The sequence below is a fragment of the Daldinia caldariorum genome (genome assembly GCF_022478825.1).
Source record: "Daldinia caldariorum strain CBS 122874 unplaced genomic scaffold F4812scaffold_8, whole genome shotgun sequence".
In the NCBI taxonomy this organism is placed as follows: domain Eukaryota; kingdom Fungi; phylum Ascomycota; class Sordariomycetes; order Xylariales; family Hypoxylaceae; genus Daldinia; species Daldinia caldariorum.
Genome location: NW_025953044.1, coordinates 265,021 through 292,927, shown reverse-complemented (window position 1 = coordinate 292,927; position 27,907 = coordinate 265,021). Strand labels below are relative to the sequence as shown.

Genomic DNA, 27,907 nt, shown 5'->3' with positions numbered 1-27,907 from the left:
ATGGTTGGATCGTTTAGTGAGGCGGTTGATAATGAAAAGAACAGGTAAGAAGTATTTTTATGTGACAGATCTTATATTTTTATATGGGATTTTGGTGGTGGGTTTAGAGTAGGAACTCTTATAGGTACTTTTCCGTCGTCTGGTATGGACGCAGGTCTTAACAGGGATCTCTAAAATGTTCCCATCCAATAAGCGTGTTTCCGCTTCACCTGAACTACCTAAACACGCGACGGTCGCGACCCCGTCTCGGCGATTCTTATTCGCTCTTTTCTCTTTTAGGGAGAACGCGTAAAGTGGGAATTGTGGAACCTTGCTAACAATGGACCTATTAGAAATGGGAAACTCCTCCCTTCCTCCTAAGAGAGAGAATAAGAGAGAAAAGCTGACTGGGCTAACTACTTGGCCTTGATGGTAATTATTTGGGTTCTCCCACTTCATCCAAATACCTTTCTGTATCGTCTACTTTGGGGATTCTTCACCCACCCTTGCACCTTTTAACACCGTCGAGTCATAATTATTACTTGTTTCACTGCATCTTACTTACATATCAAGCATATCAAGTTACGTACCTTGTTGCATCCCATTCTCCACAGCTATCACAACCCGCATTTTACACCTTGACTCCATTCGCATAGTACCATCTCCCATATCTCCCCCACCATCAGCTTCGGACCAATCCCATCTGGACGCCTCACTTCTGAATTTCTTAATCTCCCTTCGCCGAGCTCGATTTTCTTTCGCATTGCTCTTCGGTATTACGCGCGTTCTCATCTGTTGCCTTGTGTACATAAATTACGACTTCTCCTCCGTCGCCGTAGCCTGTTCTTTTCCTCCCCCCTTTCCTCTTTTCCCTTACGGTCAGTATTTACCCAAGGACTCTGGATTCGTAACCCAACGATAGCTTCCCAAACTCACACTAACACCAGGAACAGTGCCATGTACTAGATATTTCGGATCGCGACCCAGCCGCGTCCGGTAGGGTCGCCTAGGATTCCGACTTCTCCCATCGCTCTCTGCTGTCGAGGATAAATACCGAACTATCCCCCCTCATCAATTCCTCTGTCGCTTCATCTTCTTTTCCTTCCTTCGATGCCCCGTACCGAGGAGCGCTCAACCCAATGGCAGGATCCATCCCCGACCTCTCATTGCCAAATAGCCCTTTCTTTAATATTTACAGTGATGCACCTGTGATCTCTAATCCCCCAACTCTTCCTGGCGGACCATGCAATTTCGTGGATTTAACACACGGCGCCCAGGGACCTAAGTGCGGATGTCGTCGCTTCTGGAGTCGCGGTGCTTTCTCGCCCAGGACGAGCAGAGGAAGTTCTGCAGGAATCTCCCCAGGATATGCTACTGGATACCCAAATGGACATATCGCATCGGATGAATCTGCTTGGTGCATGTGTTCCCATCATGCCTGTTTTCATGATGATATCCGCAACAGCCAGCCTCCTGTCGCAATGGCATCTAATAGCACTGACGTCGTGGATAATGGCCAGGAGAATGAGCGGCCCAGGACCAGTAGGGAGCCCCTCACACCAGTACCACCGGATCTTTCTTTTAAGCTGCCGGCGCCGACGGATCCAGGCATAGAATTTTATACGTTGAATGAATTCCCCTTTTCAAACCTTGCGGAGCAGGAGAATGCGCTCCAAAATCAGGTCGCGGCTCCCATGCCACCACCCTCTATTCCCGATACTTTAAGCTGGGCCAACCTAATTCAATCCGAGCCGGACGAAGGAAGCCAACTCCCCCCAATCCCAAGCCAGTGCCTAATCTCTTCGCAGCCGAGCTCTACGACGTCGTCTGCTAGAGCGGGATACCTACGGCCGTTTGCCGGGAAAGGGCTAGGAACACTAAGTGGTGTTAGATCCAAATTATGCGAACCTCCTCTAGAACACGAGGAAGAAGCGAACCCACAGGAGGAGACAACCGTTGCGCTCAGCGTGGATCAATCCGTGGATGATGGACAGACTGTTACAAACACTCCCAGGTCTTGTAGGAACGGGGATATAGCCGAGAGGCAGAGCTTATCTCCTCCTGGATTCAACCGACAGGCAATCAGACAACTATCCGACGCCGTTCAAGGGCACGAACAGCGATTGGACCGACTCGAAAATCCGTCCGTCTCAGCCGTTGGTCATGACGGCTGTGATGAGAGGCACGATCAGAGCGACCTGAGGATAACTGAGCTCGAGTCGCGCGTGGAAGAAGTTGAGAAGTTGATTAACGATAGCACCCAGGTTTCTGACTCGCGTGCCCGGCGCCTAAACGTTAACGAGTCTATGGCGAGCGTAGCATCCGTCTCAACTGTCGGAAGCGAGTACGTGGTGAGCCGTGCAGAGCTTTATAGCCAGCTCCAGGCCTTGAAGTCTCAGTTAAATCAATTACAAGGCCTGTCGTCCTTCCCGTCGTACACCTGCCCGTGGGAGGTTGAAGTCGTCTTTTTGCCTTTCGCTTTGAAGGGTGTATGGATGAAGTTCCACGACTACGTGAGCCAACGCCCTTCAGGCGGTAGCGTTGAACCTGATCAGTGGACGCAGCTGCCTAATAGCTCGTCTATTTTAGAGTCTCAGTCTGCCGAATTTATTGACTGGGTCGGGCCCGAGCTTGAGTCAGAGTGGCTGCTTGCCCGGGCCTGTGCGCCCAACCGCGTCATTGAACAGCGGCTTAAGAGTCGGGGTCTCGTTAAGAAGGTGACTATTCGTGGTTCGGATGCACGAAGTGTCCATCAAGCTCTATGCGATGCCTTTGGAACTCTGTTCCGTACCTTCTCCCGCATGCAAGCAAATGTTCATCATGGCTCGATTCAACACTACCGCGTGACCAAATTCCTTGGTCTCCAATCTCCATGGGTGCCTTTGCGCAAGATACACAAGGATTCGAGACTGCGATTTTTATCACCCCCCGAGATGGTTACGCCGGTGACATGGGACGTCCCATTTCTACGCTCAAGCGTAGTCATGAAGGCGACCGGTATCCAACGTCTCTACATTACCCATCCCGAGGCGTACCTTCAGAATCAAGATGCGTACGATAATGGGTGGAGCTGGCAGCGACTGCGAGAACTAAGCCGTGTTTATGGGGACTCTCAGAATAGTGAAGAAGTTCCCGAGGCAGATGCTATGGAAGATTGCTGGGCGTGGAATGACAATCTCGACGAGCATCCCGCAAGCATCCATACGTCTCAGTCTACTAGTCTCCGACAGGCAGCGCAGCACAATTGGCATAGGATGTCTATGTCGCCCGGCCCTGGTCTCCTCACGGGGACTTCCCGCCCGTCTCCTTCTCTTGGGACTAGCCGTTCCATTTCTCGCTTTAAATCTCCGGTAATGCTCAGAGAACGCAAAGCCTCTAGGCCGCCTCATGTTCGCATGAATTCTATGCCACCAACGGCACCAAGTTTAGAATCGCCTTCTCAAGCGAAACGGCGAGTAACATCATATATCCACCAGTACGAGCGTCGTCCGTCGCCGCAAATCATACGAGCAGTTCCTACGACGGGACATGTCGCATCGCTCGTAAAACGTCGTAATACTCATTCGCCATCAATTCGCCGGCGCAACACGCCACGCTACAGTACATCATCGCCCAGCCCCGCACCTGAAGGGTTTATTCCCCGCAATTCGACACCATTCTATGCCACACCATATAGCAACGCTCCAGGTTTCGAAGCACGAGCCGGCCGTAGCGCAGTCATTGTCGACGAAGGGGGCGATACGGGGGACAGCGGTAGCGAGACTGAACCTAATGATAACGAAGACTACATGGACGAGGACGACGAGGACGAGGACGATTCGGATGATAGTCCCATGGTCGACTTTTCACATCAAGAAGTCTCCAAGGAATCCTGGCAGGACGGGCAATTGCACGGCGGCCCGGAAGACGAGCCGTGGCCGGGCATAGAGGATGCGGAAAACCACAATCTTGAGCCTCACATTGGCATCCATGTGGACGATGACGCCATGAGCGACATGGACGATTTCGACAAGAACGAGGACGACAACCTGAGCCAGGCGTCTAGCGTCCCAAGCGAGTACCCCAGCAACCAGCCTGCTTTGATGGATGCCGAAGAGGGATTTAGGGTTTATGAAGACGGTAACGTAGCCGGGAAGTAAAGCGTTTGATTTACGTTCAAATTTTGAAGATTGTTGTTATTTGCTGCATTTAGATTTCATACATCTCGGTTACGGCGTATCGTGCATGATACACGATTTGCGAGGGATTTATGTTAACGAATATAGCGGCATTAGGGGGGCATGGCGTTTTGGAGGGGTAGGTATGTGGTATGTAATACTACTGCTACTTACTACTTGGCGAATTCTCTAGCGGATGTTTGTCTTACAGTGCGAGCGATGTTTTTCCATCTGGCCTTCGAGCCTGGGTTCATTTTATTGTTCCCCTCTCAAAGATATCTACCTACTTTGGTTACGTTGTTGTTTCTCGTGATGGGCTATTGATACGATGGATGGATGGGCGGATGGGTGGAAAGATGGGATAAGGTAAAGCGGAGATGAGGCGTTGGATTGGGAGGTAGTTTAGGTTAGGTAGGTAGTAATGGCAAAATCATATCTCTTTGTCTCGTCCTGTTTGATTGCTTTGAATCGCACACCCTCACATTTGGCTTTTGTATGAGACGGCAAGAGAATGCAAACCTTGTCATATAAAGAGATGTGTTCTGTAGATACGTAGGTGTAATGGCGTAAAGGTACTTGCTTATTAAATGGGTTTAAATGCTCTTTTTAGTAGCTACAGTGTTCTATATTGGCTTCATTACGGGTATTTGTAATATTGCATTGGGACATGGTATTTTAAGGTGTTTATGGTGAATGCTATTCTTTCTGTTTTTGCTCTAATTACCAGGTACCTTTGGCGTATGTAAGTACGAAGTACGAAGTAAGAGCGATGAAGTTACCAGGTTACCAGTATCCATACCCAAAGTTACTTGTAAGTCTAGTGAACTTTACCTCCGAGTCCTTTTAGAGTATTTGTATAATACTTAGCATGTTATTAACTTCGTTATGGGGAGGGGCATTTAACGTAGGTAGTGCGAGCAACATTTGTAGAGTGTGGGTTTAAGTATGCCTTCAAGTGCGAGAAAGGTTTAAATGCATTAACCATAAATTGAGTTAGTTGAGCTTTTCTAACTATTCCCAAGAGGGTATATCATAGTCCTTTTTTTAAGATTTTATTTGATATAAGTAAAGTATATTATATTTGTAGCCTTCTCTTATTTGAGCACAAAGTATTTAGCTGTGCGGTGCTGAGATGGTGATTGTCCTCTAACGTGAGGTCACCACGTAAGTACCTTATGGGACTAAAAAATAATGTAAGGCAGTTTAATATAGGACTTTGAAGGATTTTAGTACAAGGTCCTATGAATAAGCGTTGTTGCAGTATAAGGTACGCTTGACACTATGCCCTTATAGTATTGTACCCAGCTCGAGGCTTCCCCGAAGTGGTATTCCTAGCACTATGTTGAACTCATGACATCATGGCTGCCAGGACGCTGTTACCAGGCCTAACTAATGATTACCAATGAAAAAGTACCTCTGGATTAAGTGATGTCTACCTGAAATATGTAAATACACCAAACATCTTCACTGACACCAAGTTAAATAACCACTTTTAATGCCCATCCAATTTTACTTACTTTATTTTAAATTCCTCTTTACAAAACGCTTCGGTGTCTTTATTGGCAAATAACGGCTTCGTTATCCAATCCTTTAGCTGCAAAATACCAACACGCACCCACAAATTTTGATCCATCTCCTTTCTGAGGATTAGGAATGTGTATACAATTTTAAGTCCGCGACTATCCCTATAAATGATTAAGAAAATGCAACGCCATCGCCCTCCCGTTTTACTTAATTTGTCCAATAGCTCGGCTTTTCCCTCTGACAAGAACACATCCACCTCACATCCACATAGGCTCCCACGCACTTCGCCATTTTGCCCTTCCTTGAGGTCGATCCGATCAGGAGGTATCGCCCAAGTTTTGATGCATAAAATTGGGTACCGAAGCATCTCTCTTATTTCACCTGATTTTGCCACTGTGCTCAACGCAACTGTATTGCCATGTAGGTCCTCTAGATGGATGTCACAGATTCGGTTCTCTAGATGCATGCCATAGATTCGTATCGCGGACATCCTAGTGCGATATTGATCTTCTTCTCTGAAAGTTAGGTATCTAACCTGGCCTGCCCATCCAGCCCACGCCCAAGAGGGGAACATAAGTATAGTGGTCCTTCGTCTAGGTTTCTTAGGGCCATCCCAGCAATTCCGGATGTGGCTCCAGCACAATCCCAGAGTGAAAATCTGGGGTTTAAGCACGCGACAGTTCCGATCTTTGATATCCCAAGGAATGCCCCAGACGTGTTTGAAGCGAAAGTCGGCGTTTCGAAAGTGGTTTAAGACGCCACCAAGAGCCAACAGCGAGTCGCTATCGTAGCTTAACTCACGCGCTGTGTACTGCCCTACGATGGTATTACAGAAATGATAAAGATGATCTGCTATGACCGAAGCACGCCATACCCCGCCACGGCTCTTACCAGTGCTGTACCTGTGCGTCCAAGAATCCTCTACCATGTCCGAGTAGAACGCTGATTCACATTCGAAGTACATCTGGTCATCAAGGAAGACGAGCCGGCGCCGAGCTAAAAATGCTTCCTGATAAGTCCATCCCCTGGTATTCCATTTCGATTTCTCGATCAGGCCTTCTGGTTCCTGGAACCATGATACCCTCACGCCTTTTGTTTCTACCGTGGGCATGACTACGCGTGGACGACAACTGACTCCTGGGAGCCCATAATTCTCGTCCTGACCGGCTGCCGCGATGATGACCAGCTCCGAATTTGCATAGACAGCGTCCATCTGCATGATCTGTCCGTGCTTGACAGCTGGTTGGTCTTGAGCGATACAGAATTTGTCGACCCACAGGTAACAGAAACCAAGGGATCGAGTCACAGTCATGGCGTCTGTGACTACCAAGGGGAGATTATCAGGTAGATAATCGCAATTTTCGCCATGGCGTAGACGGTAATTTACCAGCCCGTTACTTGACGGAGCCCATACATAGCTTAGAGCTACGTATGCGGGCCGTCCTTTGACGGCGACGACGGTACGATTCCGACAGTCGATAAGATAAAGGTCATCAATGGGCTGGCTCGAGGAACAGCACTTCGTCCCGTCAAGGTCCCAGCACCGAGTGATCCACTTCAGAACTACTTGGGCGTCGAAACTTCCCAAATAAGTATTTAGTAGTGGCTCTGGTCGGCGCGAGGTATCCTCTATAACGATACAACCTCTCCGTCTCGGTTCTTTTTCATCGGAGTCAGAGTTGCCATTTTTCAAACCTTGGTTATTGGTTGATGAACCAACATATAGATACAATGGTTGCCCATTTGTTATCGAGAAGAGTTTCGAAAATTGAGAGCATGAAATTGCGATGACCCTTAGTTCATAATTTTTCGCTTGGACGCGTTTAGTGGCCGTCCCTGCTAACGAAACATCCACAGCGCGTGAGAGGATAATACATAAGGCACATACACCGCCGTCAATCGACTTGAGTGGCCCTCCTAGCATTCTGAGGGGGATATAATATTCTCTCGTGATGAGGCAATCATCTGGATTGTATTTCCACTTGCTGCCAAAGAACTTCATGAAGTCCAATCTGAGACAGCGATCGCAAAGTCGTTGTCTGGAGGGTATTACGTCGGGAGGCGCCATCGATACCGTCGCCAATTCAGGGTTTTTGCGTATAATAAAGGTAAATAATCGCTTCCCCCAATGATCCAAACGAAAACTAGAGCATCCAGTCTCCAAATGGTATAGAACGGGTTCAGATCTGTATTAAAGGCGGCCCCTTTCGAAACAATGAATAGGAGTACCTATTTCACGGCGGGGATAGAGTAAGTGATGAGAGGGTAAAACACTTGGGGGATAGAGGCACGACGAAAGGAAGATTTCCAAGTTGAAGGGGTCTTAACAGGCAGCAATGAGGCTAAGACCATTTTCTACCCAGCCCAACTCCGCAACCTGTGATCGGCTATGGCGTAAAGAGATGCAGAGTCGAAGAGATCAGCGTATCATAGGTGAACACGGCGCTGCGGATTGTCAAAGTAGTAGTATTGCTGATGCTGAAACTACGCTAATGAACGGTTTTGACGAGGACCGAGTGGCCAACGGTCATAACATTCGGGCCTCACTCTCGCTATCGCTAAAGCCCATGCATCGCCATCTTGATGGGCGCTTTAGCTAAGCCGGGTGGCTTGCGCGTAGCCTACTTAATTCTGTCTGCCTAGGTACCTAGGTACCTAATATTTCGGCTATGACTACCATCCAAGGTAAGTGATAGGTGGTGGTATTGTGCCACATCAACACAAAGCCTCGCCTTGTACCTCTTGTACAAGAGAGAGAGAGAGGGGGATTGCGCGACGGGGTTTCCGCCCGGCGGATGTCTGTGTTACTGCGGGATGGCCAGTTTGTGGCGTCACACAGTATGTGTTTGTCTTGGGTATCGTAAAGCGCGGCATGATATTCCTTTTTTTTTTTTTAAAAAAAAAAAAAAAAAAAAAAAAGGATTGCCCTATTGGGATTGCGCAAAGCATGTGGTTGGTTGAATTTTGAAGCTATTCTGTTCTAGCTTACGCCACAACAGTTTAGCTTCATACTACTACCGGTTACCTATACAGTACCTACCTACCTAGGTAGGTAGGTAGGTACGTAACGATGGTAGAATTTGGCATTTACTTATCGGGTTGTGTAACTTTCCCTGACATCGGTGCGATAGGAGGTTGTACTTATTTTATTAGGTTATGTTAGGTTAGGTACCTCCTAGGTAATTATGGGCATTATCTAGATTCTGAGAGGACTGGACCCTAACTGAGAAAACTTAGATGAATCAACATCATGTCCACCATCGAAAAGTGAAGCAAATAACCAATTCTATTCGCACTCAATCAACTCTTGTCATTGATATTCTTAAAATGCTAGACAGAGTAATATTCCGTATCTCTATGCATCGTATCATGATCTCCAGAACCCAAATCCACCTCACAAGTTTGCCTCGCGAACGATATGCGGCAAGCCTCGTCTCCGTACAACATGGCGTGCCGTACCGAGGTATGCACCACGAAAATACAGGATAATGACTCGGCAATTTAAGATATTTCCTTTTATCTCGTCTGAGATATTTGAAGACTTTTCAACTGAGCTCACAGCCATTAGAAATGGTATCTCGAGGTTTGAACTGAACATACCAAAATCTCTCCAGTGGCAGCATGGATCCTTTCAGCATCGTAGCTCTTATCTTTGATGTGTTAAATATCGTCGGTCGCATAGCAAAATGCGTCCAAAAGGTCAAGGAAGCCTACGATTCGAAGACGGGATTGCCCAAAAGGCAGGAAAGTCTACTCGGCTACAACGAGGAAATGATTGAACTCTTCGAAAAGATCCAAGCAAACTCCGAGAAATTTGAAAGGCTCAAAGATCTTTCGAAAGGCAATGATAAAGATATAGAAATCATAGTCACGCAATGTCAGAATATCTCGTCAAAGATCGCGTCTTTAATCATCCGAGATAAACCAGAGAGGCCACACTCAATCAAGGGTGCGATCAAAGCGACAACGAAACTTATTTTCAACAAAAGTAAGCTTCGAGACCTCGAAGTTGACTTGGGACGGGGCAAGGAGCGGCTTAATCTGGCTTTGGCGTCGTCGATGAAGTACGTAGGATCCTTCAAAATCATCTAATGAATACCTAACCTATCGCTGTGCAAATCCTATCTGTGGAAATACGACCTGATGCGTAACACAGGACTCAGATCGGCCAGATTATAAACATGATGGAGAACAGTAGTGTCGAAAATAAGAATGTTCAACAGCAACTAGAAGAAATCCAATCCAAGATGAGCTCGGCGAACAATAATCTGCACGAACAGTTCCAACAAGTCCTCAGCCTTTGCCGTCGCGCACAAGAGATACGGAAACTGGACGAGGTCTTTAGAGAGCTTAGCGAATACCATAAAGAGGGCACCCAACTAAATCCAAGATATAATGAGGTCCATGAAAATCTCATTGACACTTTTGAGTGGATCTACGATGACCCACAGAGGCTCTTTGAGGTAGAACCAGACTTGAAGGTGTCGTTCGCTGATTGGCTCCGTGAAGGAGAAGGGATATTCCATATCCTTGGAAAGCCCGGTGCTGGGAAGTCAACTTTGATGAAATTTATTTGGAAGCATAAAATAACCAAGGACATGCTGAACATATGGGCTGGCACGTCCCAACTCCTTTGCTTGAAATACTTCTTCTGGCCTACCTCCCACCAGGATGGCTTAACGGGATTAAGGTGCTCCTTTTTGAAGTCTGCGCTAGAGCAAGCTCCAGAGCTCATGGAGCTACTAATCCCTGGTCACGATAGCTTGGATTCAAAAACTCGGGTACGCCTCAGTTATGAGGAAATATCGCAAGCAACTGACTTGCTAATAAGTAGCCCTCTGGTCTTAGAGAAGTACAGGATATTCCTGCTTATCGATGGCCTTGACGAGTTTGACGAGATGAAGCATGCCGAAGATCACCATGACTTGGTGCGTCTCATCCAAAGCTGGACGTTTCTGTCGGCAGGGAGGGTCAAAATTTGTGTTTCTAGTAGGGAGTACGAGGCCTTCATGTCAGTCTCTTTGCGTCAGAAGATTCGACTCCACAACCTTACTAGGCAAGATATCCAAACCTATGTCATGGAGGGTTTGGAAAAACACTCGAACTTTCCGAAGCTACGGAAAGGATTTTCACAATTGCAGAATGGCCTCTGCGAGAGCCGCACAAGTCACACGTGTACCATTGAATGCTTGGTGGCTCATATCGTCGACATAGCCGAAGGTATTTTCCTCTGGACACGACTTGCTATGATCCAATTGCGAAAATTTCTGAGTAGCGATTACGATCCGCATAGTGTATGGAATTACGTTGACGCCCGTCCGAAGCCGTTACTCGATTACCTAAAGCATATGCTTGACTCGATTTCTCCTTCGCACAAAAAAGAGGCATTCGCGCTTTTTGGTCTTATCAATGCATTTGCTTCTATAAGCTACCAAGGGCATGTTTCAATTCTAGGGGCCTCATATTTGGCGGAAAAGTTAAGCCAAGCTGCTAAGGGATCAAGTTATCCGCGGTCTGACTCGATCGATTTTGAACTGCAAAGAGACGACTGGCATATCCTCACAGAAGAGCAAATAAATGCTCGTTTTAATGGTCTCATCCAAATATCAGAAGCGAGAAATGCGCCATATGAACCACCAGTTCTTACTTTCGCTCATCGTTCTGTTTTCGAAATCCTGAAAAATGATACCAGCAAGAAAAATATCGAGTGCGACATCAACAAAGAGGAGCTAGCAAATTTGGCTTGCCAGCTTGTTTTTGGGGAGGTCATTCTCTCCCACAAACAATTAGTAGACCTAGAGATTAGACAGTATGGTTTAGGTAAGATACGGTATCTCGCCTACCTGATTAAGACCCTAAATATCTCTGGGGGGGCTACAATTGAGGAGAAGCTGGACCAAATTGAAGATACTTACTTGACACTCCAATTTGGAACTCTGTGTCCGACCCTTACTGAGTTTTGGTCGCCGTGTAGTATGTTTCCTCAGCGACATGTCCGAGACTATCGTGGTTCAATTTTGATTGAAGCTTCTCACATTGGTCTTGTGGAGATATTACCCTGGATAATGAAAAGGATGAACAGATTTCCAAAAAGAGGAGCTTTGGTATCTAGTGTGGTTTTGTCTTGTATGCGCCGGCTTGATATAGGACGATTGAGATCGGGGCCCGACAACATTATGCTCCTGGCAGAATTTCTCCGAAATGAATTCATTGGCAGCGAATTGCGCGATGCGGAAGCTAGAGCGCAGATATCAACACACGGGTACCATACTACTATACCATGGGTTGCTTTGGTGGGAGACACTATGCTAAGATGGGAAGAGGACACGAATAGGTGGACAATGATGGAACAGTGGCTTTGCCATAGAGCTAATCCTCGCATCCAACTACGCTGGTAAGACTTATTCATTCTGCATCGCTGTCTCGGATGGCTATATTCTGATTAGGTATTTTAGCTTTCGCAAAGGGGCAACGAGAATCGTACCTGGAGCAAGTATAGCACATGAGACCAGCGTAACCATTAATGGACAGAAAGTGTCACAGTTCTCAGAGAGCATGATATGGGGGGGCACAGCAAGTATGTTTATAAACAAATATTTAGGGAAACCTGTGACGCTTCGAGACTTTGTCATGCTCTCTAATGCTCATAATAAGCAACGACTGCTGGAACTTATAGACAGCGGCACCGCCCTACTTGAAGCAGACGAAGCGGCGGATGTCACCTCCCCTTCGAAGGCACCCGTTGCATTAAACGGATCCGAGGATCAGCCCAACGATACATTGCGAAAGGGCAAGAAGGCTAAATGGCACGCTAAGTGCCTAGGTATATGTAATGTTTCCCTTGGAGCCTTACACTATCACATCGGTACGTCTTGCCATAGTTTACTACAGTGCTAGAACTACATGCTCATAAGATGAATGAATTACAGTTCTAATGGCAGTGACCCTGCTGCTGTCCTATCTTATCACAGCCTGGGGCTCATGGTCCTGTTCGAACTATCCGGGAGCGAGCAAAATGGACAGTCATATTACGCATGACTTGTAGGCCCCTAAGTGAGTAACGATGAACGGGAAGTGTTGATGAGACTTGTGGAAAGTGATGTACGCAACTGAGAAGATGGTGGAATCTAAGGAGGAGCAAACAGAGAGATGATATCACGATGTTATGACATGTATGTTTTATTTGTTGAGAACTGCTGGGCCTTCTTATTACCGTTAATGATAGACTTACGTGTTTTCACTCCTTGCCAGTTCCTGTGAGATAGTTAGAAGTCAATTTAATTGCACCACGATGGTTCTCGAAGCTGCCATGGTGAAGATTCAAAATTTTACCTATGTCTACCTAGGTACCTGTTATCCTGAAGTATTTAAATACCTATGACGCCGCTATTAAGTCAATAGCATATCCTATCCTAGGTAAATGGAAAAGATTATAACGCCTACCTATATACTCCATGGTCTCTGTGGAGTACCTAACTAGAAGAGACTCCTTTGAAATTGGAGATGAATTATTAATTAAAACTTGCCGCGATGGGCGAATATGCCGCCCTTCGAATTGAAGGGCAGGTGGAGATAATACTATGGAGCTTGCATGTACAAAATAGGTACTATTACACGAAACCGACAAAGGGACATCAGTCACATCGCACCCATCAACCACGTTCAACCGAGATATTGAACAATCGGTTGCTCAAATATGATATACATGCAGAGTCGGAAAATGCCGCTTGTCATTCAATCCATTGCTTGGGTTAGGTAGGTAGACATCTGCCAGTTTCGGGCCTGGGCCTTGCCTTGCCTCGCCTCGGGGGCCTAGTTTATTATACATCGGCAATGTGGTCCCTTTACATTCGTTTGTGATCATCACCATCATCATCGTCATCATCTTTTTCCTGGCCCCGTAGGCCTATGTTTCCCTGTTCATCCGCCAACCCCCTTTTACCCCTTTTCCACCGTTTTTCTTTCTTCGACTGCCAAATTCTTGCTTATCCCCTTCCCCCCGCCCCACTCATCCTCTCTTGAGTAGACAATCTCCTTGTAAACGGGAAAAGAAAAAAGTAAACGCCGATGGTTTTTAAAAAAAAGAGAATAAAGAAAAGGTGCAGATAGGGATAAGAGTGTCGTGAATCATTCGTTTCGCGAGAAACCTCGTGCGAGCGAGCAAGCAAGCAAGCAGGTAACGTAGGTAGGTGCATGCTGCTCGCTCGTTCAGTCTAGTGTCGTTCGTCGTGGGGTCGTTCTTCATTCGTTCGTTTGTTCGCTCGTTCGTCATGCTAATAATGCCTGGGGGGAAAGAGGTGGTAACAAAAGAGAGGAGGAAAGAAAACAGAAAAAATGCGTAGAGAAGAATGGAAAGAAAGAAAGGAAGAAAAAAAAGAAAAGGTGAAGAAAAAGAAATTGATGTCGAAATCGTAGCTTTTTTTTAGAGACAGGATGGGATGCGCAGGGAGATGAATAACCTGAGCGTCTGTTCGGACTGGGACAGCCGAGAGCGAGCTGGGAAGTCCTCGGTCATGGTGTAGTTGCATAGTGGAATGAATTGGGGTACATGTGGTGAAAGGGATGAAGTGATTCGCATGTCTATCTGTTCGTCTGTATGGATGGATGGATGCGCCGTATGTATGTATAAGGACCTGCATGAGTAAAACAAGTAGAAAAAAAATCAGAGGATGATTAGAGAGAGATAGGTATTGCTGCGAGCAACAAGAGGAAGTTGGACTTCAAATATCCCCATCATGTCGTATCGTATTGTGTCGTATCGTACGCTTCCAAATCAGGGGAAGCACTTTACTTAATATTCCCTATTCCTCTCTCTTCGTGCCCTGTGCCCGACCTGGTATAATTTGGCTGGCGCGCGGGGGGTAAAGGTAGAGGTAGGCAAGGTTCAAGTCAGACGCGCTCCGCTAGAGCCTGCGCCCGACGCGCCCGAGGCCGCGGACTTGGACTTCTCGGACTGCTCCTCGGGCTTAGCTTTACCGCTACCGCTACCGCTGCCGCTGATGATTTCCTCGTCGAGCGAAGAGAGGGACGAATAAGGGTTCGTATTCGACATGCCGCCGCTGTTGTTAGCAGTGTTTCCTCCGGCCATTCCCATTCCCATTCCCGTCCTCGAAGTGGGAGAGGAAGCACCGACGCTAGTATTATTCTGGTGCAGCGACTGTCCCGAGCCGAACAGATCTGTCGTAAATCCTGCCACCGCCGCCGCCGCCGCTGGAGTCGTAGAGGAGGTGCGAGCAGGGGGTGCGATGGGGCCGAAGGGGGAAGAGTAAGATACTATATTATACGAAAGCCAAGGGGTGAGATGTTAGCTTGTGCATCAGATAAGAAGACTTGTCACGAGGATGAGAACGAGGATGAGGGTGAGGGTCAGGTTAGGGAATTCAAACGTACCGAAAGGGTTCTTAACACCCCCTCTCACCTCCCTCGCCAGATTGAGTCCCTCCCCCAACACCTTCTGCTCCACCGGGCTTCCTGCATCCGCGCCCCGTCGCCAGCTCTGGAGTCCGGAAGAAGAAGTAGTAGTAGTAGTAGGAGTAGTCGCCGCCGCCGTCGCCGCCGTATTTGTCATTCCCATACCTTCCGCAGCTCCAGCTCCGGCCGCAGAACCAGCCGCAACACCATGTCCATGAGCATGTCCCGTCCCTCGTCCAATAAATCTCTCCCCACCACCAGCACCACTACCACCACCGCCGCCGCTGTGACCGCCATGGCCGCTCAGCCGAACCACATCCTCGGTCCCGTCCCTCTGCCGCGACAGGTCGGCCTGGTGCTTCTTCCACCAGGCCGGGAAGCCGTGGAACAGGCCCAGCTGGTGCTGCGTCACCTTGTCGAACGGCATCTCGTGCTTGTACTTGCAGCCCTGCTGGGTGAAGGCGCACACGCCCTCGTGCACCCACTTGTCGCAGTAGATCTTGGGGCGGCGTTGGGGTTGCTGCTGTTGCTGCTGGTGTGGCTGTGGCTGCGGCTGGCCGCTAATACTGCTGCTGTTATGATGATGGTGATGATGGTTATGGTGAGAGTGGGAGTGGGAGTGATGGGAGTGAGACTGGTGGGAGTGCGGTGTGCCGGTGGCGCCGGCTGAGGACCCGGGGCCTAGGCCCGTGACGCCTGTTGCGAGGGTGAGGCTGGTTGGCGTGGGGGGCGTCGAGGCTACGATGTTGTCGATTCGTGACTAGAGGAAAGTTTGGTTAGCGTTGATTCTGTTGAGTAAGTATGCCTGGATGTATGGGGAAGTGAATAGGGTATTGTTAGACAATGAGAAAGGGGAAAGAAAAGGGGAGGGGGGAAAGGGAATAGCGGGATCGCCATCATATCCGGTGTCTGAGACACACCACCCAAGGTCCCGTTTGCGCTGGGCATGAAACACCACCAGACTTTAATGAGAGAGGGGTATATGCTCTTTTGGCGGGGTAAGTGATAGTAGTGCAGTGATGATGATGATGATGATGAGCTGTTGAAGAAGAAGAAGAAGGAGGAGGGAGAGGTATAGATACCGTATTGGCGCTGCTCCGAAGCAGGGGATTCAAGTAAACGCTCTGGCTTACCTGGATGTTATCCGAAGTCGAGGTCGGGGTATTCGGCGGGCTCTTTCAAGAAATAGTTAGTACATCGTTGTAGTCGTCATATACAGAAGCAGAAACAGAAACAGAAAAAGAAAATATTCATTCCTAGACTATATACATACATACATAGTCTAGGAATGTGTGTGATGTTAAGTTAGATTAGGCAGATAGGTAGACCGATAGACTTACTCTGAGTAGAACCGGGCTATTATTTCTCGACCGGCCGTTTGAAGGCAGACCTCGCGGCACGGGCAGCACAACCATTCCGGAGCAGCTGGACTGGAGAGCCGGGATGTCCTTCAGCGCGGGCAACATATCAGCCGGGATCAGCCGCGTGTACTGGCCGTTTCCTCGGTCGTAGCAGTAAGCATAGCTGCCTTCTATCTGGAGGTCGCTGAAAGTGATGCTAGAGCTTGAGTAAGGCACCAAGCTAGAGAGTTGCTGTTGCTGCGGGAACTGCTCTAGACGAGGGCTTGTATACGACGAGTGTCGGCTACTGGAACCGTGTTGCATGTGATGATGACCAACGTTAGTAGCGTCAAACGGAGTAAACTCAGCAGCGCGAGTTAGTAGTGCAGTCTCATCTGCTGTCTGCGATCTCCAGTTAGACGAAACAAGGCTTCTAGGCACAGCAGTATTGAGAGACTGCATGTTGGATCTCAGTGTTTGAGACTGGAAATTCTGATGCTGCTGCTGTTGTTGTTGTTGGAGCTGTTGATTCTGGCTTGCATTGGTGGTGCGATCCGTGGAAATCTTGTTTCTGCGCTCGTTGACGGACTGGAACGGATTTCGATCCATCTTAGTTAGAGGGTTGAGCAGAATGCTGCTAGGATTACGCTCTATATCGGAGTTGAAACTAAGTTCCAAGAGCTGTGACGCGAGTTGGGAAGAAGACGAAGAAGAAACAGCCGTGGGGTTAGTAACAGAATCCGGAGACGTGTTTCGAGTGGAAGTATGAGAAGCACCCGAAGAGTAAGACAAGTCGGAGGGGGAGTTGGCTGCTGGGCCAAAGGCGGTGGGGAGAGGAGAAGAAGTGTCCATAGTTGAGAGAGGGAGAGAAATGAGAGAAGGATGAATATCAAAGGAATTCAGAGAGCAAACAGGGCAAGAAAATGGGTTAGGGCTTTAGGTATTTATACCGTCTTGTCAGACTGCTGCAGTAATAAGACCCCTAGGCACAGCACGTCTTGACCAAGGAAGAAAAAAAAAGGCACAACCCTTGACGGCTTTAGATAGAATAACGTTATTAGTTCCTAAAGAGTTATTTATTATTGGTAACTTTTTTTTTTTTAGGAAAGGTAAGTTGATATAAGCTAAGTAAAGTAGTAGTGTTGACAAGAAGTGACGGTGGTCTTTTAATAGACTGCCTAGAGGCTCAGGACTTATTTTCTGCCGGGCAAAGCTTGACACAGACACACATCCATGAGACCTTTACCGCACACAACTTCCCTAACTCGCATAACTAATTATTTTTATTATTATTATTATCTCTCTCGTTTGCTGGACCTCAAATAAGGTTGAATGCATTCCACGGTTACCTGCAGTTCTTGTCTTGTGTTTCCCACGTGACAAACGGCCTGTATAACTGTTGGACAACCTGGAATACACTTCAAAATGTCTTGACCGCAAATCAACGATGAGAAGACTGTCTACCTAACTGACTTGATTTTTTTTTCGGTTTTCTTTTATTTTTTTGCTTGATTCTGCGCGAAATACAATTGAGCTACATGAGTTCGACTAGCTAAGTTAAGTATTAAAGGCAATGCCATGGTATAGCAGGTAGCTAGCATCAGATTGATGCCCCTTATTTACTATTTCGCAATAGTAATGAGTAGGTACCTATGCAACTAGCTGTGGGCCAGTGCATGAAGAGTTTTTCTTCGCCAATATTTGGACCGTGGGTCCGTGAGCCTGTGAGTCTCACGTTGATATCCCTCTCATTGACCTGAGAGTTGTCGTAGACGCTCAATGAGGTATGCCCTGTATACTTGAGCGTGAGGGAGAGATGCGCCAGTTCTCAGAGTGTCGATGGCGAGTCGTAATGAGATTTCCGAGTTGAAATCTATGCAAACAAAGTTGAAAGGGTGCTTAGTCTTGCAGACCATACAAACGCCATCTCTGCCTACAGGGCAGGCTGGTGGGCCACTAAGAGAAGTATGCAGTAAATTGTTGCGATTTGATCCTCCAACGGCCGGGTTTGATCTTAAAATATTTTCAGGTCGCACAGCCGGAAGAACGCCCGTGGGCGCACGAGAATTGTTAGCAAGAGAGGATTGTTCGCGACGAGCGATCGGGACCCTAAATCGATTACTAAAATTTTCAATCGGCGGGACTGAAGCTTGGGTAGGAGCTCGAACCTTGTGGGGAGCTCGAACCTGAGGAGGAGCCCGAGCCTGAGGGGGAGCTCGAGTTTGCGGGGGGTTCATCGAAGACAAGGACAAGTTTCCTACCTCCGGTGCGGGTCGGTTGGCTGTGGCTGGTGGACCCTGCATCTGACTTTGACGGAGACTGGGCATCACCGGTACTGCCTGGGCTGCGTTGACGTTCTGACGAGCTCCTCGTGACGGGCTTAGCGCGTTAGTAGAGAGGTTTCTGGCCATCTCCAGGCCTTGGCTGTGCCACGTTACTATTAGGAGTGTTAATAATCTTGGCTTTTGCGACGTTGATGAAGTCGGGTGTTTACCTTTGGCTCCTTTGCCCTTCGTCGCGGACCCTAATTCTCTCTCTTCCTCGTAGGCCTCGTCATCATCATCCTCTACGCCGTTATCGATGTAAAGTTCGTCTTCGCCGTCAACATCGGAGCCGCCGCTATCTGGATCTGGGCGCTGTTCTTCTATTAAGGACTGTTCATCGGGGTCATTAACTCCCTCAATGTAACGTACTCTAGCACCGTTATAGTCCACAGCCTACATCATGTTAGCCATCACTACCTAAGGTAAAGTCCGACGCAAATAAATTCCTTACCTGAGTACCACGGCGTCTAGCACCACGACCATATACTTCCTGTTTTGCCGCGAGTTCTCGTAAATGCTCTTCCTCTCGTGCTTTAAGAATGTTCTCCCATACACTCGTATTCGACGGCTGGTCCTCATCAGCAACCTCCGCCGGACCGTCAGTAAATGCGCCCGATTCATTAGCCCAGACACGCGCGATCGAGAACTGGTTTTCGATCGTCTGATTATCCGTATTTTCATTATCGAGTTGGCTCCTGTCTAGTAATTTGTCAACTGCTGCCGAGTCATACGTAATCTTGGCTTTATCTTTGTCACTAAATAGAGATTCTGTGCCGCGTTTTATGATCGACTCCAGATCGCCACTATTGTCGTTATCAGCATCCAAACTCTCGATGAGAGCATGATCGAGAGCCATCTTCTTTTTCCCTGCCTGCAAGATGTTCTCTTCGACGGTATCTTTTGTCGTCAGTTGAAAACAGAGAACTTTCTCCTTCTGTCCAATTCGATGAGCGCGAGATATAGCTTGTATATCTTGGTGCGGATTCCAATCCGGATCATATATGATAACGGTATCCGCTGTAGCGAGATTAATACCGACACCGCCAGCCCGGGTGGATAGTAGCATTGCGAATAGAGGCGAGTTTGGAGCGTTAAACGTATCGATCTGCCTCTGCTTCTTGAGAGCGCTCAAGGATCCGTCGATCCGTCCAAATGGAAGGCCTAGTATGTTGAGGAAGTCTTCGATGATGTCCAAGCATCGCAAGAATTGACTAAATATCAATACGCGATGACCCCCTGCTTTGAGCTTCGGAAGCATTTTCTCCAGCAGCATAAACTTTGGCGAAGCCTCAATTAGGTTCCGTCGCATTTGCTCTTCATCAACATTCTTGTCTTCAACGTTAGCGCTGAAACAGAATGGGTGACATAGACATTGACGGAGATCCGCCATGATGTTGCTTAGGTTTTTTCTATCGCTCGCTTTTAGCTTGTCTTTAAAGATGATAGCTTTAATGAGCTCTGGATTGCGCGACAGAATCGACTTGGACAGCTTTTCCTGAAGCACCGTCATGGTAACAGGAACGATAACTCGAGCCATCGGCGGTAGGAACTTGAGCACCTGAGCTTTAGTGCGCCGCAGGAAATAAGGGCGAATAAGATCGTGAAGCTCTGGTAAATTGACCTTCGTCAACTCGCTATACTGAACGTCAAGCTCCTCGGCGTTGTGTTTGGAGTCGATAAACTGAAGAAGAGTGAACAATTCCTTCTTGTTATTTTGCAACGGAGTACCTATCAAGCGTTAGCATAGCACATTTAAGTACGTAAATCACTGCCTGTTGCCGCTTACCAGTTAGCAAGATCCGGCACGGAATCTTCATGTCTGTTAAGGTTCTGTAAAGTTGAGTCTCTTCGTTTTTGAGTCTTTGGCCCTCGTCGACTATCAGGCCCGCCCACTTTACAGTCTGAAAAGTAGTTTTCACCGAACTGGCCGCCTCATAGGACATGATCACGACATGTGCCTTCATTCCGTCTCTTACCCCATCAGGGAAGAGTTCGTGTCTATAAGCTAGATCCTGAGAGACCTTTCCACCGTGATAAGTTACTACTCGGAGGCCAGGGGACCAATCCTTGAGCTCGCGACGCCAATTTGGGCAAGTCGCATTCGGCACGACGATCAGGAACGGCCAGCATTTGGGCTGGTCCTGCACAAGAGAGCTGATAAAAGAGACGATTTGGATCGTCTTACCAAGGCCCATCTCGTCGGCTAAGATAACGTTCTGCTGCTGGTGAAAGTTGTAAAGAAGCCAATTAACGCCCTCCATTTGATACGGCATCAAGGTACGACCTTCTCTAAGACCCGGAGGTTGGCTTTTCAGCTCGCAAGATGTTTGGAAGTCAAGCGATCGATAGTTACTGATACGTTCGCGCATTCCCCGATCTCTCGCAGGGGGAAAATATTTGCCGTTGAGAAATTCATCGTATGCAGCTGTGAACGCTGCCCAGAGGGTTGACGAACCACGAGGAGGAGGCTCGTCCCAAACGGCTTCTTCGTAACTAAGGCCCTGAAACTTCACAAATATGGTCTGGATATCGGAGATACGATTTAGGTCTTCTTCTCTTGAGGAAGCAGTAGAACCGCGTTTATATCTCACATTGAGGATAACGTCGATCAAAACCCATTCCTCTCTCACTGCAGACTCAGTAGTCATCTTAGGGAATTCGTTCTCCTCGCGTTTATGAAATGCAGCACGCATAGCAGGCGCGGCTATGCCATGAACCCAGGCTCCGGGCATCCAAGTATTGTGAATGTGAGATCTCCCTTCCCACTTCACCAAGTATTCTAGCTCATCCTCCGTAAATTCGTCGGCCCGCTGACCCTCGACATAGGCATCCTGATCGTTAGGTCGCCATGCAACTAACGCGTGAATCCGGTAGTCGATGCTCAGGCAGTCCCTGCACTTCCATCCAGCCAGTGAGTACTTCTCAAGACGATCCTCGTTGGGGTCCTCGGTTAGTTGAGGTAGATGACGAAAATGATAGGCACGTCTGCACGTGAAGCAGCGGAAAAGCACATTGTCAGGGTTGTTGACGAGGTTAGGCTGAACAAATGTGACTGGGTCGACTCCCCCATTGTCAAGTCTAGCTTTCTCCTCCTGCTTTGGAGTTCTCTTTGCCGAAAATTCCGCACATGAGTCACCGGCAAGTCTGCAATACTGGCAAGCCGAGGAGCTCGGGGCACGTTTATCCTTCTTTTTGGGTAGCTCAATGCAGAAGCGGCATTGCAACACGAAGTTATTTGGGCCGACCTTAGTAACTCTATGCTCACGCTGAGATCTCACACCGATGCAACCCCTGTGAAACGAATAAGAACATCCCTGGCATGGGATGAGGGAGCCCTTAGCATGGCTTGCGACCGATCCACAACCATCACACACCCCGCGATGTAATTGCTGAAATTTTGAGTTTTCTGCATGTTCTTCAAAAACCTCTTTGATTGCAGCAATCTTAGGGGCAGACGCGATCTTATCTTCGGCTGCTTCGTACTCATCGTCGATCTCGGGATCGCGCATACTCTTCGAAACCTTGGTCGATCTCTTTGACCTTCGCGCTGTCTCAAATTCGATCTCCGAACCGCTATCAACATTTCTCCTAGGTGCATACGACGGTCTCGGTCTTCTCCTCTTACGAGATGATGTTCTCACCGTGCCGCCAAGATCGGAATGAACAACCGGGATGACGTCTTCATATTCGTCGTCCTGGTCAGATTCGTGATCTTGAGCCAATTCATCCTCAGAATCATCCGGTCTGTGCTGGCCTTGCAATGCAGGATCCCTTGAGCGAGTGACCCTTAGTATAGAAAGTCGGGTCGAGTGACGAGACTTGGAAGATTTCCTATCTTCAAACTCTTCGTCGGAAGGCGAATCATCAATAGTTTCATCAACGCCATCCATGTCGACGTCATTTTCCACAGAGTCTCGCATGGAAGCGTGATTTGAGGCTTGTCGAGTACTTCTGCGTGTAGCACTAGAAGATTCCCTCGTCCGTTTCTTGGGACGGTCGGAATCGTCAGGTTCAGAGTCATAGTATTCATCCTCGGGAAGAGGGCGCTTGCCCAATCGTTTATCCATGGTTAGTTGGCCAATATTGAATCTTCGATTCTGAAATTGCTGCGCAGCGCGAGGACCGTTCTTTAGTTGTAACACGTCATCATACGCCACCTATTTAGAAATATTAGTATTAGAACCGGTCTTGCTGTTTCAAGTAGGATGAAAACATATAAAATCAGCATGAAGCAGCAACAAAACACAAATGATTAGACTTCACGGCGGCATATCTCACTAAGAGAAACACGAGCGATGTAAAATCAAGGTGGCGGTAGGTTATTCATGTTTCAGACGAGGCGAGAATGACTTTGGATATAGTTCCTAGCACGTAACCGGCTTGAGAAACATACCATCTTGTCCTGGTAGCCCTACTAAGAGTAAAGTAGGCTTACATACCTTAAACTCGCTTCATAGGAGGAGTTCTTCAGCAATATGGGTGAAGAGAATTGGCGATGGATGAGAAGGGCTGACGAGGGATGAAATAGACTGATGATGGATGGAAATAGTTGATGCCAAATAGAAACAGTTCAAATGGATCAAAATAGGTGGCGATGAGTGAAAAGAATTGACGAAGAGCAAAAAGGGGTTGGCGATGTAAGGTAAATAGGGTGCAGTTATGATGTATGGACTATACTGATACCTATATCTTGAGGACAGACTTCCTCAAATGCGAATGGTGATCAGGATAGAAGTTTTGAGGGAAGTAGGGTGAGGAGTGTTGGAGAGGTGTAGAGGGTGTAGAATGTAGAAGAAAAGAGTGCAAGAAGAAATTTCAAGAAGAAGAAATTTCGAAAAGAAAAAAAAGATGTAAAGATGGTATTGGGGATGATGGAATGAGAACCTAGGATGTGAACTATTGTAAGGAAATAGCACAGGGAAAGACTGCCTAGGTTTCGCATAAAAAGAATGTGGGAAAGTAACTTGGGGGGTTGCCAGGGTCTAAGGCAGTTGCATTAAGAGTCTAGATATGATCAAGGGCAGGCAAACAAATAGGAATAGGAAGTAGCAAGCTGCGTCTCTAGGGGCGTTGGTGTTGAAGCCGTCGAGACTAGTGAGGCCGTCAAGACTATTGCTATCGTCGAAGTTGTCGAAGCGGTTGAGAGATCGTGAGACTCAGGGGGTGGGGAGGGAAGTAACAGCAATGAAGTAAAGTGAAGCATAGCCACTTACATCTTCAATATACCCATCCTCAAACTCAACACTGTAATATATGTCTCCATCCTCGTCTTCCACCTCGTCTAGAATCCTCTCCACAGTCTGACTGGGATATATTCGTTCATATATCGTGGGATCCGGTGGTGGATGAAGCACTACCATAATAGGGTGCAGTCGAGACATATCTGGGGATATATTTGTCTCTTGTTCTTGAATATTCCCGGAACTAGATGTAGAGACTCCATTCATATATGAATTACCCAAGTTCCATTCGTCTTGTACATTGTAGTCTGAATGTTGGGGGGATGGCCCCTGTGCTCCGTCCATAGCAACGCCATCCTCATGTACCACAGAGGCTGTGGAGTGTCCAAAGTCGCTTTCCATGTTAAACCGCGCTCACGAAGCCCTACATATATGGATACAAAGAGTGAATATGCATGTCGTCGAGCCGAGCTTCTGCATGGAGGAATAACTAGAGACAGTATTAGCCGGGTATGCGATTGACAATTGCCAGCTATAACGTGCGACGTACAAGTTGAGAAAATCAAAACGAGTTACTAGGGCGGTACAGGTTCAAGTAAATCCATAATCACATTCTCTCTAAGCTCATGGCGAAGACGACGTTGAACAAGCAATAAGAGGTTAGGTATAGGGTTATTATAGACAGGTAGAGAAGTAGAGAATTGATTGCTGACGTTAACTTAATGGTTAGAAACGCGCTGTTAGAATTAATTACTAGTACTATGTACACTCTACTAGTAACTTCACGCGTTGCGTTAATAGCCCGCACTTGATTAAATACGGTTTAGCGTCATTACACTGCAAACTAAGGCCAGGGGTCCTACTACCAATGCTCCGAAGTGGGCTCGCTCCTCCCCCTGCTTCCTGAGTTTTGAGTGGCGTTTCTTTTTATGGATATCAGCGATAAGATATCATCATTTAGCTAAAAAAAATACAGTGTATATTGGGTACTTAGGTACATCGAAATTTTATCAGTCTGCAAATTCTTTTTCACATGTTTACGAATTATTGATACTCCTCACATTTATAGAGTATCAATCAGAGACATCTCTCGGTGGAAATGCAATGATTTCCTTTCAGGCTTCGTGTATACGAAGTAGATATAATGTCTTACCTAAAACCTGGGTCTTTCCTAGGCCTATCAATGTCTTCTCCCGGTCTTCTTCTCTGTCGGCCATCCACCGTGGGCTGAGAAATTCAGAGAAAGCTAGACCTCAAGGTTTCAAGAAGGAGGCTTTGAACACATCCAAGTCGAACAGGAGAGAAAAACAGACATTCACAATTAAGAAAGGAAAAAAGAACATTACGGGCAAGGGTCAAGAGCCGAAGTCGAGAGCTGCACGTTTTCATGACCCAAATGATCCATTCGGGAAAAAAAGCTTGGTATATCAACTTAAAAATGGACGAAATGATCCCTCTAAGGAGAAATCTGCATTTGGATCCCGAGATGCTGGAATATCGAAGGATCAGTTTATGAGAGATTTTCATCATTCAGGTTCATCACCATCAATGGGATCAAAGGGACCCAGGGGATCCATGGGGTCCATGGGATCTAGGGGATCAACGAGATCGATAGAACCCAGGCGATCAGCGGGATCAATGGGATCAATGGGACCACCTAAGAGCATGGAAAGAACACACTTTACAGAGCGCCCGAGCTTTCAAAAACCTTCCAACGAATCCAGGCCATGGGATAGAAGAGGTTCTCAAAAGGACAGAAAAAGTCCCGTATCAAACCGGAACACCAGGGATACGTGGGGCGCTCGGGACACTCGAGACACTCGGAGCACTTGGGGCGCTCGAGACGATAGTCGGGGCACTCGGAGCACTTGGGGCGCTCGGGAGGATACTCGGGGCACTCGGGAGGATACTCGGGGCACTCGGGACACTCGGGGCACTTGGGGCACTCGAGATACGCAAGACATGCGTGAGACGCGGCGTGCTGGTCCGTATTTTCAAAGGGCGTCCCCAGCTTCCGAGCCCTCGCCACGGCGGCAAAGGGATGAAGAGGACCAGCGACCAGCACCTCGCGCCAGTCCATTAAAGGACGCACCTATCCGCATCCCGCGCACCACTGCGGCGTCCCAGTTCTTATATGGCTACTCGGTGGTTGAAGCTGCCCTGAAGCAGACGCGACGCAAGCTTTACAATCTCTATATATACGACGGAGAGAACCGACAGGATGCTTCCCGAAATACTGGTATGGAGAGGAAAGCAGCCCTGGCTGGGATCCCCGTTACGAAGTTGACCGATGCTGCTGGCCTGCGGATGATGGAAAAAATGAGCGATGGCCGGCCACACAATGGCTTCGTCCTCGAAGCCTCCCCGTTACCGCAGTTGCCGATCAAAGGCCTTGGCTCGCTAGTCGAGGACCCAACTACCGGCTTCAACGTCGAATTAGGCCACCAGAGCGCCGAGGAAGCGCAAATCAACGGTACCTCCACCTTTGTCAAATACACCCTTCCACCTAATCGGAAGCCGTTTGTCCTGATATTAGACGGCATCCTGGATCCGGGTAACTTGGGCGCTATCCTGCGCTCGGCAGCATTCCTGGGAGTTAACGCTGTCGGAATTACGCAAGGTCACTCAGCTCCTCTGACATCGGTAGCTGTGAAAGCATCTGCCGGCGCATCCGAGATCTTGCAGCTATTTTCGATCAGTTCTATACTCGATTTCCTTTCCAAGTCTAGGGAGGCGGGCTGGGTTGTCTATGCAGCCGTGGCACCGACCGACCGACCGAGAGAGGGCAAGAACATTACGTTGGATAAACTAGACACTTACGACCCGATGTCGTCCGAGCCTACGATCCTAGTCGTGGGAAGCGAAGGCGAGGGGCTCGATAAGAAGACGAGACGGATGGCGGACTTTGAGATCTCGATACCGAACCAATCCGGAACTATGATGGTGGATAGTCTGAACGCCAGCGTCGCGACGGCTATCCTCTGCTCTGCTTTCTTGAAGAACCAGCACACCGGAGGGATATTTGATAAAGTAATCGAAGTTAAGGGTGACGTATCGGATTCGCTATGGTGAAATTTGGGCCTGGAATTCTGACACCATTCGGGACATATCGTGTCGTTTAATGTTTATGGGGACATTTAACTATATGACTACTTGTGTGTACTACTATAGGGCGGGACTGTCTTAAAGTGATGAGATAAAAAAAAAACCGGATTCTAGGGACTTAGGCATACGCAGGAGGAACGAGGTAACGGAGTAAATAAACTTCAACTCTATTTTCAAAACGCATGGGTTTCTATCTGAAAGGCGTCTACAGCGGGTTTACCTGGGAGCGGCTGTAGATACGACTACTCCGCTCGAATAAAAGATTTTAAGGATCAACGATATGGAAATTTGATGGATACAGGTACTTACCTTAGGTATGTCTTCGGACTGGGGAGGTGATGCACGCTATAATAAAATTCATATTGTAGTTTGCCATTATTTTAATACCTATGCGTTTTTCGGTGCATGAGTACGAAGTAACCTTAATACCTCGATCATATGCAGGGTCCTGTACTTTCCCTGCACTATTTAATTGGAAGTGCCATCACTGTACCTGGAGCTTTTTTAAATTTATACCACTTATTAGTTTTTCTTTAGTAACTTCAGATAAGGTAAATGTGAAATAATATCTCTTAGCAAAGTTTATCAACTTTCCCTTTTCTTTTTTTTCTTTTTTTTTTAAAAAAAAAAAATCAACTATACTATGAAAGCATGTGCGTTTTTCACAGCTTTCGTATCGAGCGAGGCACCCGTGAATTCGGAACGGATGCGTTGTCAAAGACGGAGCTCAGATAGACCCATGTCGATGCGTCACAAAAGCTCTCAGCTGGGCCAACGATCCCTGCCGAGTTTTTTTGTTGTTATTGTTGTTGCTGGGTCCCGAGAAAATAATCATCCATCTCAAACCACCAAGCATATAGACATAATAATCTATTTTTTCTTTATTT

General features: G+C 47.6%; 7 protein-coding genes across 7 annotated transcripts; 3 read left to right on the top strand and 4 right to left on the bottom strand.

Annotated features, from left to right (window-relative positions):
* The first annotated feature begins 379 nt into the window (after window positions 1-379).
* Window positions 380-4,800, top strand: F4812DRAFT_427715 (uncharacterized protein). Its single transcript, XM_047934128.1, has 2 exons — window positions 380-857; window positions 933-4,800. The coding sequence occupies exon 2, from the start codon at window positions 1,119-1,121 to the stop codon at window positions 4,116-4,118; it is 3,000 nt and encodes a 999-aa protein (XP_047790144.1). The 5' UTR covers window positions 380-857; window positions 933-1,118; the 3' UTR covers window positions 4,119-4,800.
* A 732-nt stretch (window positions 4,801-5,532) lies between these two features.
* F4812DRAFT_427713 (HET-domain-containing protein) lies at window positions 5,533-8,342 on the bottom strand. Its single transcript, XM_047934127.1, has one exon. The coding sequence runs from the start codon at window positions 7,726-7,728 to the stop codon at window positions 5,650-5,652; it is 2,079 nt and encodes a 692-aa protein (XP_047790143.1). The 5' UTR covers window positions 7,729-8,342; the 3' UTR covers window positions 5,533-5,649.
* Window positions 8,343-8,921: 579 nt separating this feature from the next.
* Window positions 8,922-12,967, top strand: F4812DRAFT_427711 (uncharacterized protein). Its single transcript, XM_047934126.1, has 4 exons — window positions 8,922-9,724; window positions 9,817-12,054; window positions 12,116-12,525; window positions 12,590-12,967. Exons 1-4 carry the CDS (start codon window positions 9,282-9,284, stop codon window positions 12,703-12,705), a joined length of 3,207 nt encoding a protein of 1,068 aa, XP_047790142.1. The 5' UTR covers window positions 8,922-9,281; the 3' UTR covers window positions 12,706-12,967.
* Window positions 12,968-14,544: 1,577 nt separating this feature from the next.
* F4812DRAFT_471195 (uncharacterized protein) lies at window positions 14,545-17,263 on the bottom strand (the record flags this gene model as incomplete). Its single annotated transcript, XM_047939066.1, has 4 exons — window positions 14,545-14,933; window positions 15,051-15,831; window positions 16,205-16,246; window positions 16,412-17,263. 4 exons carry the CDS (start codon window positions 17,261-17,263, stop codon window positions 14,545-14,547), a joined length of 2,064 nt encoding a protein of 687 aa, XP_047790141.1.
* A 201-nt stretch (window positions 17,264-17,464) lies between these two features.
* On the bottom strand, window positions 17,465-23,317 carry F4812DRAFT_377776 (PHD/FYVE-zinc-finger like domain-containing protein). The gene is made up of 5 exons (XM_047932006.1): window positions 23,175-23,317; window positions 20,522-22,892; window positions 19,187-20,463; window positions 18,906-19,128; window positions 17,465-18,848 (listed from the first exon to the last, which is right to left on the bottom strand). Exons 2-5 carry the CDS (start codon window positions 22,800-22,802, stop codon window positions 18,160-18,162), a joined length of 4,470 nt encoding a protein of 1,489 aa, XP_047790140.1. The 5' UTR covers window positions 22,803-22,892; window positions 23,175-23,317; the 3' UTR covers window positions 17,465-18,159.
* A 257-nt stretch (window positions 23,318-23,574) lies between these two features.
* F4812DRAFT_427703 (uncharacterized protein) lies at window positions 23,575-24,654 on the bottom strand. Its single transcript, XM_047934125.1, has 3 exons — window positions 24,466-24,654; window positions 23,949-24,405; window positions 23,575-23,826 (listed from the first exon to the last, which is right to left on the bottom strand). The coding sequence occupies exons 2-3, from the start codon at window positions 24,315-24,317 to the stop codon at window positions 23,797-23,799; spliced, it is 399 nt and encodes a 132-aa protein (XP_047790139.1). The 5' UTR covers window positions 24,318-24,405; window positions 24,466-24,654; the 3' UTR covers window positions 23,575-23,796.
* Window positions 24,655-24,891: 237 nt separating this feature from the next.
* Window positions 24,892-27,392, top strand: F4812DRAFT_427702 (uncharacterized protein). The gene has a single exon (XM_047934124.1). The coding sequence runs from the start codon at window positions 25,020-25,022 to the stop codon at window positions 26,985-26,987; it is 1,968 nt and encodes a 655-aa protein (XP_047790138.1). The 5' UTR covers window positions 24,892-25,019; the 3' UTR covers window positions 26,988-27,392.
* The last annotated feature ends 515 nt before the right edge of the window (window positions 27,393-27,907 follow it).